The sequence below is a fragment of the Entelurus aequoreus genome, linkage group LG08 (genome assembly GCF_033978785.1).
Source record: "Entelurus aequoreus isolate RoL-2023_Sb linkage group LG08, RoL_Eaeq_v1.1, whole genome shotgun sequence".
Lineage (NCBI taxonomy): Eukaryota > Metazoa > Chordata > Actinopteri > Syngnathiformes > Syngnathidae > Entelurus > Entelurus aequoreus.
Genome location: NC_084738.1, coordinates 64,784,375 through 64,795,319, shown reverse-complemented (window position 1 = coordinate 64,795,319; position 10,945 = coordinate 64,784,375). Strand labels below are relative to the sequence as shown.

Here is a 10,945-nt window from a genome sequence, read left to right as displayed (position 1 = left end):
ACAGTAACTTAGTAAGCCTAAGTAGTCATTAAGTACCACCATCATGACTAAAATTAAATGACAGTAACTTAGTAAGCCTAAGTAGTCATTAAGTACCACCATCATGACTAAAATTAAATGACAGTAACCTAGTAAACCTAAGTATTCATTAAAAATAAGGCAGAGGTTTTATTTAACAAGTATATTTTATATAACATGACACCCAGTTTGAACAGTAACACTGAGGCGGTATAGCTCGGTTGGTAGCAACTTGAGGGTTCCAGGTTCGATCCCCGCTTCCACCATCCTAGTCACTGCCGTTGTGTCCTTGGGCAAGACACTTTACCCACCCACAGTGCCACCCACACCGCTTTAAATGTAACTTAGATATTGGGTTTCACTATGTAAAAGTGCTTTGAGTCGCTAGAGAAAAGCGCTATATAAATATAATTCACTGTGTTTGAATATAGGAAAATACAACTTTGTACTTTCATCAAGTGATTCTTTGGCGTACCAATAGTGATACACGTACCACAGTTTGAGAATAACTGATAGAGATCAACTACAGGTCTATATGTTGTTATAAAGTATATTTTTTTATGCAGATTGTTTTTTGCCTTATTTTGTCAAAGAAAACCCTGTTTTTTATGGCAAAAACACAAAATATGCAGTATCCCCCCAACAATATTTCAAAGTGTAATATTTGATGTGAAGTAATTGGATCCTTAAATAGTGTATTGTTTTTAGAATGTGCAACGGGCTGTGAGCGAGACTGTTAACATCACACAGTTTGAACAGTAACACTGTGTGCAAAAGTTTTTGTCGTACCACTAAATGGTACCAGTTTGACATTCTGTAGTTTTCATTTAGGGCCACGTCAATTATGTCTTGGTCAGGGGCCGCTTGTAACACAGTATGAATATTCATCTTTCAGTCGCCAATACTTTTGATTTTTATTGTACTTGCACTGAAAATTAAATCTGTATATTTCATGAAAACTGGCAATTTTACTGTAAAATGTAAGTTTTTTTGTTTTTTTATATCGCATATTACTATAAATGAAAAGGTAATTCAACACAAATTCTGAAGCATGAACTACGGGTTTTTATTCATAAAATCTATTTAAATGGCTACAATTTAATGGATAACTTGCGTTGAAATCACGAGTTAAGCAGATATTTATAAAAAATGTTTGGGATGTATGAGAATTAAATATTAAAATTTAAAAGATATATACTGCATGCAAGACATTTATTGGTTTCTGCTGTCAAATACTTTTATCAGATGAATCATGATTATAATAATGAGATTGAAATTAATTTGACAATCTGCGTATTTACATCATTTGATGCAGTATTTTAGTGAATAATCACAGAGTGTAATTAACTTGACCCCAATCTGCATGTTTACATCATTTAATGCAGTATTTTAGTGATTAAACGCTGGAGTTTCAGATAAATCATGATTAATCACAGATTGAAATTAACTCGACCCCAACCTGCATTTACATCATTTGATGCAGTATTTTTTTGTGATTAATCGCTGGAGTTTCAGATTAATCATGATTAATCACAGATTATTGAAATGAACTCAACCCCAACCTGCATTTACATCATTTGATGCAGTATTTTTTTTAGATTAATCACATGAGTTTCAGTTTAATCATGATTAATCACAGATTATTGAAATTTGTGTATCAGTCTGTTTATGTCGACATAACATTTTAGACTTGTCATTTGTGTATCAGTCTGTTTATGTCGACATAACACTTTAGACTGGTCATTTGTGTATGTCTGTTTATGTCGACATAACATTTTAGACTGGTCATTTGTGTATGTCTGTTTATGTCGACATAACATTTTAGACTTGTCATTTGTGTATAAGTCTGTTTATGTCGACATAACACTTTAGACTGGTCATTTGTTTATGTCGACATAACATTTTAGACTTGTCATTTGTGTATAAGTCTGTTTATGTCGACATAACACTTTAGACTGGTCATTTGTGTATGTCTGTTTATGTCGACATAACACTTTAGACTTGTCATTTGTGTATAAGTCTGTTTATGTCAACATAACATTTTAGACTTGTCATTTGTGTATCAGTCTGTTTATGTCGACATAACATTTTAGACTTGTCATTTGTGTATCAGTCTGTTTATGTCGACATAACACTTTAGACTTGTCATTTGTGTATCAGTCTGTTTATGTCGACATAACACTTTAGACTTGTCATTTGTGTATCAGTCTGTTTATGTCGACATAACATTTTAGACTTGTCATTTGTGTATAAGTCTGTTTATGTCGACATAACACTTTAGACTTGTCATTTGTGTATGTCTGTTTATGTCGACATAACATTTTAGACTTGTCATTTGTGTATAAGTCTGTTTATGTCGACATAACATTTTAGACTTGTCATTTGTGTATCAGTCTGTTTATGTCGACATAACACTTTAGACTTGTCATTTGTGTATCAGTCTGTTTATGTCGACATAACATTTTAGACTTGTCATTTGTGTATAAGTCTGTTTATGTCGACATAACACTTTAGACTTGTCATTTGTGTATGTCTGTTTATGTCGACATAACATTTTAGACTTGTCATTTGTGTATCAGTCTGTTTATGTCGACATAACACTTTAGACTTGTCATTTGTGTATCAGTCTGTTTATGTCGACATAACATTTTAGACTTGTCATTTGTGTATAAGTCTGTTTATGTCGACAACACTTTAGACTTGTCATTTGTGTATGTCTGTTTATGTCGACATAACATTTTAGACTTGTCATTTGTGTATCAGTCTGTTTATGTCGACATAACACTTTAGACTTGTCATTTGTGTATCAGTCTGTTTATGTCGACATAACATTTTAGACTTGTCATTTGTGTATGTCTGTTTATGTCGACATAACATTTTAGACTTGTCATTTGTGTATCAGTCTGTTTATGTCGACATAACACTTTAGACTTGTCATTTGTGTATCAGTCTGTTTATGTCGACATAACATTTTAGACTGGTCATTTGTGTATAAGTCTGTTTATGTCGACATAACACTTTAGACTTGTCATTTGTGTATAAGTCTGTTTATGTCAACATAACATTTTAGACTTGTCATTTGTGTATCAGTCTGTTTATGTCGACATAACATTTTAGACTTGTCATTTGTGTATAAGTCTGTTTATGTCGACATAACACTTTCGACTGGTCATTTGTGTATGTCTGTTTATGTCGACATAACATTTTAGACTTGTCATTTGTGTATAAGTCTGTTTATGTCGACATAACACTTTAGACTGGTCATTTGTGTATGTCTGTTTATGTCGACATAACACTTTAGACTTGTCATTTGTGTATAAGTCTGTTCATGTCAACATAACATTTTAGACTTGTCATTTGTGTATCAGTCTGTTTATGTCGACATAACATTTTAGACTTGTCATTTGTGTATAAGTCTGTTTATGTCGACATAACACTTTAGACTGGTCATTTGTGTATGTCTGTTTATGTCGACATAACATTTTAGACTTGTCATTTGTGTATAAGTCTGTTTATGTCGACATAACATTTTAGACTTGTCATTTGTGTATATTTCTGTTTATGTCAACATAACATTTTAGACTTGTCATTTGTGTATCAGTCTGTTTATGTCGACATAACACTTTAGACTTGTCATTTGTGCATCAGTCTGTTTATGTCGACATAACACTTTAGACTTGTCATTTGTGTATAAGTCTGTTTATGTCGACATAACACTTTAGACTGGTCATTTGTGTATGTCTGTTTATGTCGACATAATATTTTAGACTTGTCATTTGTGTTTAAGTCTGTTTATGTCGACATAACACTTTAGACTTGTCATTTGTGTATATTTCTGTTTATGTCAACATAACATTTTAGACTTGTCATTTGTGTATAAGTCTGTTTATGTCGACATAACACTTTAGACTGGTCATTTGTGTATGTCTGTTTATGTCGACATAACACTTTAGACTTGTCATTTGTGTATAAGTCTGTTTATGTCAACATAACATTTTAGACTTGTCATTTGTGTATCAGTCTGTTTATGTCGACATAACATTTTAGACTTGTCATTTGTGTATAAGTCTGTTTATGTCGACATAACACTTTAGACTGGTCATTTGTGTATCAGTCTGTTTATGTCGACATAACATTTTAGACTTGTCATTTGTGTATAAGTCTGTTTATGTCGACATAACATTTTAGACTTGTCATTTGTGTATAAGTCTGTTTATGTCGACATAACACTTTAGACTTGTCATTTTTGCATCAGTCTGTTTATGTCGACATAACACTTTAGACTTGTCATTTGTGCATCAGTCTGTTTATGTCGACATAACACTTTAGATTTGTCATTTGTGTATAAGTCTGTTTATGTCGACATAACACTTTAGACTTGTCATTTGTGTATCAGTCTGTTTTGTCATTTGTGTATAAGTCTGTTTATGTCGACATAACACTTTAGACTTGTCATTTGTGTATAAGTCTGTTTATGTCGACATAACACTTTAGACTTGTCATTTGTGTATAAGTCTGTTTATGTCGACATAACCTTTTAGACTTATAAATAAATAAATAAATGGGTTATACTTGTATAGCGCTTTTCTACCTTGAAGGTACTCAAAGCGCTTTGACAGTATTTCCACATTCACCCATTCACACACACATTCACACACTGATGGCGGGAGCTGCCATGCAAGGCGCTAACCAGCAGCCATCAGAGGCAAAGGGTGAAGCGTCTTGCCCAAGGACACAACGGACGTGACTAGGAAGGTAGAACGTGGAAATTGAACCCCAGTAACCAGCAACACTCCCGATTGCTGGCACAGCCACTCTGCCAACTTCGCCACGCCGTCCCTTGTCAATTGTTTGTCGGTTTTAAAAATCAACTTGTTCTAAAGCTAGCCTGACAGCTATTCAAATAATACAGTATAATAATGTAGTATAATAACACAGTATAATAATACAGTATGATAACACAGTATAGTGCTGACAACTGCTGGCTGTAAATTCGAGCGCTAATGGCTAGCTAGCTTAAATGCTAACATGAATAAAATAATATAAGGATTCATGTTTTTAATTTCAAGCTGACAGGTAGAGTGTGTAGTGTCACTGCCTTTTTAAAACTACAACGCTGTTGGGGCAGTGGGTGTGGTCTCTCGGTGGTCTCCGGCTTCTCCCGTGCCTTGTTCTCGGCCTTCATCTGGCTGCACTTCACTTGCATATTTCCGGAACGTTTTGCTAACAGTTTTATCTTGTACAGTTTGAGCCAACAGACTTTTGAAAACATGAGGCGCTCACGTGAAGCACGCTGACCTTTATTAGGAAAACTTCATGGCAAACCACAAATGCACAACACAACAGTTTTATGTTTGACTATACACTGAACTACAGGAAAACATTGGCCATCATGTTGTGTTACTGTAGTACTATTGTGTTATTGTAGTACTGTGGTATAGTGTTATTGTAGTTTTGTGTTGTTGTGGTATGGTGTTATTGTAGTATGGTGTTATTGTGGTATGGTGTTAATGTGGTATGGTGTTCTTGTAGTACTGTGTTAATGTAGTATTGTGTTAATGTGGTATTGTGTCCAAATGTTATCAGAGGTGTTAAAAGATACTTGTAATGATGTGACAAAGTAGGAAGAGTGGTAAAGGGACACATTCCTAGTGGTCATTAAAAGTAACATATACATTTTTTTGACGTATAAATATTAATAGGGGACCAACTGTCTGACATGTATATATTTATAGGGGACCTATTGTTTGACATGTACATATTTATAGGGGACCTATTGTTTGACATGTATATATTTATAGGGGACCTATTGTTTGACATGTATATATTTATAGGGGACCTATTGCTTGACATGTATATATTTATAGGGGACCTATTGCTTGACATGTATATATTTATAGGGGACCTATTGTCTGACATGTACATATTTATAGGGGACCTATTGTTTGACATGTACATATTTAGAGGGGACCTATTGTTCAACATGTATATATTTATAGGGGACCTATTGTTTGACATGTAAATATTTATAGGGGACTTGTTGTTTGACATGTATATATTTATCAGGGACCTATTGTTTGACATGTAAATATTTATAGGGGACTTGTTGTTTGACATGTAAATATTTATAGGGGACCTATTGTTTGACATTTAAATATTTATAGGGGACTTGTTGTTGGACATGTACATATTTATAGGGGACCTATTGTCTGACATGTACATATTTATAGGGGACCTATTGTTTGACATGTACATATTTATAGGGGACCTATTGTTCAACATGTATATATTTATCAGGGACCTATTGTTTGACATGTAAATATTTATAGGGGACTTGTTGTTTGACATGTAAATATTTATAGGGGACCTATTGTTTGACATGTAAATATTTATAGGGGACTTGTTGTTGGACATGTACATATTTATAGGGGACGTATTGTCTGACATGTAAAAATCTATAGGGGACCTATTTTCTGACATGTAAATATTTATAGGGGACCTATTGTCTGACATGTATATATTTATAGGGGACCTATTGTTCCACATGTAAATATTTATAGGGGACCCATTGTCTGACATGTAAATATTTATAGGGGAACTATTGTCTGACATGTATATATTTATAGGGGACCTATTGTCTGACATGTACATATTTATTGGGGACCTATTGTTTGACATGTATATATTTATAGGGGACCTATTGTTCCACATGTAAATATTTATAGGGGACCTATTGTCTGACATGTATATATTTATAGGGGACCTATGTTTCAAATATGAATATGTAGTTATTACTTTTTGTCTTCTTTGCACACTGGGGACTGGTGTCCTGGGCCCGGCCGTCCAACCCCCCTCTGTATGCCCTGCTCCTTTGGGTCCTGCTGGGTCTAGTCCCCACACCCGGTCCATGGTGGCCCCTCAGTGTGTTGTGTTGCATAATGTCATGTTGCGCGGCGCCTTGCGCTAGCACGTCAACTGTTAGCATATTTATGAGCACGTTAGCATGCTGACATTTTTTCTTATGTTTAGACCTAAAAATCATGAATTTTGATACTTGGCACCATCTTGGAAGTATGCTAATGTCTCTTATACTAGCATGCTAGCTTTCTTAGCTAATTTCACATGTTTACACTTAAAAATCCTAGCTTGTGATACTCAATTTCAGGTCAACTCTTCAGCATTTCAAACACTTTCTATACTCAAACTATTCCGACAGTCATTCTACATCCCGTCAACATTTCAGTTCAGCATCAACATCGGGACATTCACACCACATTCCTACCAAAATTGCGAATTCCAGTTCCATTTGTAGTGCAATCATGTTTATTGTCATTTCTGTGTTGTTAATATTTACCTCACTAACTGCTTCTTTACTATCGTAGTTGTGTAATTGCTATAAAGGGCTTGGGATTTCTGGCTAAAGTATCCCACAATGCATTGCCAGAAGCCGCGTTGAAAGGCCGGCGTCCTCGTTCGTGGTAGCGCTGCACGTAATATTTCCGAACTATTGAGTGGAAAATAACACTGATAGGGAAAATACTGTGAGTCGTTAGAAAAACAAATAAGTCCCTTAGTGGTTGTAAGGAGCAAACTAACACAATCGGATGAAAGACCGTACAAGAAGGGACATCGTCTAATACCCGGACTTTGTCCACTACTTCATTTCCCACCCTGACACCCTGAATAATCACAGACGGCCAATCTACGGTCATCTCAGTCTGATAGAAAATAAATATTGTAGTCATTTCCTGTCAAAACCACTCTTAAGTGTTTGTGTCGTGGTTTATTTGCCTTAACTGTCTGTCCTGTTGTTTTTTCCCCAGAGATAAGACACTTTTATGGCCTATGCATTTTTGGAGCCCACTGGAGATTGTCTCCCATCACCCACTCTCGACTGCTGGGATGTTGGTTGATCACTAAATGATGTGTTTGTCAGATGTTACCCTCTAAATGGTTTTTTTTTAATGACTGATGTTGTTCAAGTACCAATGATTGTCACACACACACTAGGAGTGGTGAAATCTGACCTTGTTCACCCCATGGGAGGTGAGGGGAGCAGGGAGCAGCAGCGGTGGCCACGCCCGGGAATCATTTTTGGTGATTTGACTCCCAATTCCAACCCTTGATGCTGAGTGCCAAGCAGGGAGGCAATGGGTCCCATTTTTATAGTCTTTGGTATGACTCGGCCGGGGTTTGAACTCACAACCTACCGATCTCACTCTAACCACAAGGCCACTGAGCCGTAACCGCCTTACCCAATGTTTTGCCCAAACGTTCCTGGTTTTTGCAAAAGCAGCAAAAGCCATTTGTCCTTTATAATCTCATGTTATTTGAGTAGTCTCTCTCTCTCTCTCCCTTCTTCTTTCTGTAGCAGCAAAAGCCATTTCTCCTTCATAATCTGATGTTATTTGAGTAGTCTCTCTCTCTTTCTCTCTCCCCCTTTTTCTTTCTGTAGCAGCAAAAAACATTTGTCCTTTATAATCTGATGTTATTTGAGTAGTCTCTCTCTCTTTCTCTCTCTCTCTCTCCCCCTTTTTCTTTCTGTAGCAGCAAAAAACATTTGTCCTTTATAATCTGATGTTATTTGAGTAGTCAAAAAATACTTAAAAGACCTTAGTGTTTCTCTGAACATGTGTTTGTTGAAGATGATACATTCCAAAAACATCAGCACACTGCGACTGTATGGCAAGATTGGGAGAATGACGGGTCTCATGTGTTCTTTCACGCGTCCTAATGAGAGGAGCACAGTAGCTGTTATCAAGTAAATGCAAAGTTGGGGCTGTCATTTCTACTTACAAAATCTTCTTAATTACCTGAAATGAAATGATCTCGGTTGATTGCTGCAATGCATGCGTGCCTTAGCCTCTAACTCCTCGTTTCCGCCACTTCCGTTTGTCCAGAAATCGGCTTATGAACAAGATGAACGCTACTTCTTTCTCTCCCACCTCCATCGTGGCAGTTAACACTTAGAATAATTGTATCTAAGTTATCACAATGCTTTGTGTTGAAATGAGTTCCCGGCGGGAAGACAAACGCTGTCTTTGAACCTAAGGCTTGTAAAACTTCACTGTGTAGGGGGGGAAGCAACATGAAGGTGTTCTGTTTCTTCCATGTATTGTAATCAACAGAAAGATATTGTCTTGACCTAAGAACTACAAAAGCGAAGAGGAAGCACGACCAGGCACCGCTTCTTTGAACTGTTTTACAACCTTTTCTGTGAACTGTTTACGACCCTCGTCCCTTAGAAACAGCTGTTGCCATGTAATCAGGGAAAGTCCAAATAAAAAGAGGTGGCGTACAATCTTTTGCCAGAGCGTGTTGAGACACTGTGCCTCTCCTCAAATTGAGCCAAATTGAATTCTGTCTCCGTTTAATTCTTTGCTTCTTGTCTTGTTTAATAGATGTCATCCGTCTTTGAACCTGACAAACACCCGCACATATCGTGGGTATTACGAGTATCGCTGGATGAATGCTTAGCAACAATGAGCGTGTTTACAAAGACTTCTAATATGGCCAACAGCAAAGCATTGTGGGAAATGTAGAAGAATCCAAAGCCCTTGTATAAAAATCATATAACAATATAATAATAGGTCCCCTTTAAGGGCGTTGTTGTCAGCAGGATTGAGAAACACACCAGTTGTTTAGGAGATAAGTCAAACACAACATGTTCAATTCCCTTCATGTTGTCAGTGCCTGCAATACTTTTACTTACTTCAGTCCAACATGTTTAAAAAATGAACGGCAGGCTCCGGTCGTCCACACATTCTAAAAAGTTTCCATATAGCTGGGAGGGTATTTAAAAAAACTAAGAAACTTGTACTTGGAGCTCTGACGTGCAGATGATGAATACTTGAGTAGTGCAGGAAACACGGCCGAGGTTCACACGTCACTTCCTGTTTGGGCCGCTAGGATGCAAGCAGCGGCTGCCGTTCTGCTGCTGTACTCTGGAAACAATGTTACAACGTTATGCTACATAATACTATGCTATGCTACATAATGCTATATGTTACATCAGTGGTCCCCAACCTTTTTGTAGCTGCGGACCAGTCAACGCTTGAACATTTTTCCCATGGACCGGGGGGGTTATTTTTTGTTGTTTTTTTTTCATAAAGAAATACAATCATGTGTGCTTACGGACTGTATCCCTGCAGACTGTATTGATCTATATTGATATATAATGTATATATTGTGTTTTTTATGTTGATTTAATTAAATAAATAAATACAATTTTTATTTTATTTAATTTTTTGTGCGGCCTGGTACCAATCGTACCAGTCCGCGGCCCGGTGGTTGGGGACCACTGTGTTACATAATGCTATGCTACATAATGCTATATGTTACATAATGCTATGCTATGTTATGCTACATAATGCTATGTAATGCTACATGTTACATAATGCTATGTTATGCTACATAATGCTATTTATTACATAATGCTATGCTACATAATGCTATATGTTACATAACGCAATGCTATGCTATAATCCATAATGCTATACTATGTTTCATGATTTATATATAAATTATAAATTTATAATTTATCATTATGATGCTATGCTCTATTACGTTATGCTATAATCCATAATGCTATGTCACATAATACCATGCTATGCTACATAATTATTTGTTATGTTACAAAATATAATACTATGCTATGTTATGCTACATGATGCTATGTTACGTAATGCTATGTTATGCTATGCTACATAATGCTATGTCACATAATACTATGCTATGCTATGTTTCATGATGCTATGATATGTTACATAATGCTATGCTATGCAGTGTTTCCCATAAACTGCCAAGATACCTGTGGCGGTGGGGGCGTGGCTATGGGCGTGGTCACCATGTCATCATTGAGTAATTTGCATAACTTACTACAATGATTTGATTTTCTCTAAAAAGGCTAAAAAAATGTATACTTACT

At 36.1% G+C, this 10,945-nt stretch overlaps 1 protein-coding gene across 1 annotated transcript in view; it reads right to left on the bottom strand.

The window, feature by feature from the left end:
* Positions 1-8,309: 8,309 nt before the first annotated feature.
* scarb2c (scavenger receptor class B, member 2c) overlaps positions 8,310-10,945 on the bottom strand; it is a 33,687-nt gene continuing 31,051 nt past the window's right edge. The window contains exon 12 of the mRNA XM_062057036.1: positions 8,310-9,962. Coding sequence (XP_061913020.1) covers positions 9,924-9,962 — 39 coding nt within the window. The 3' untranslated portion in view covers positions 8,310-9,923. The remainder of the gene's footprint in view (positions 9,963-10,945) is intronic.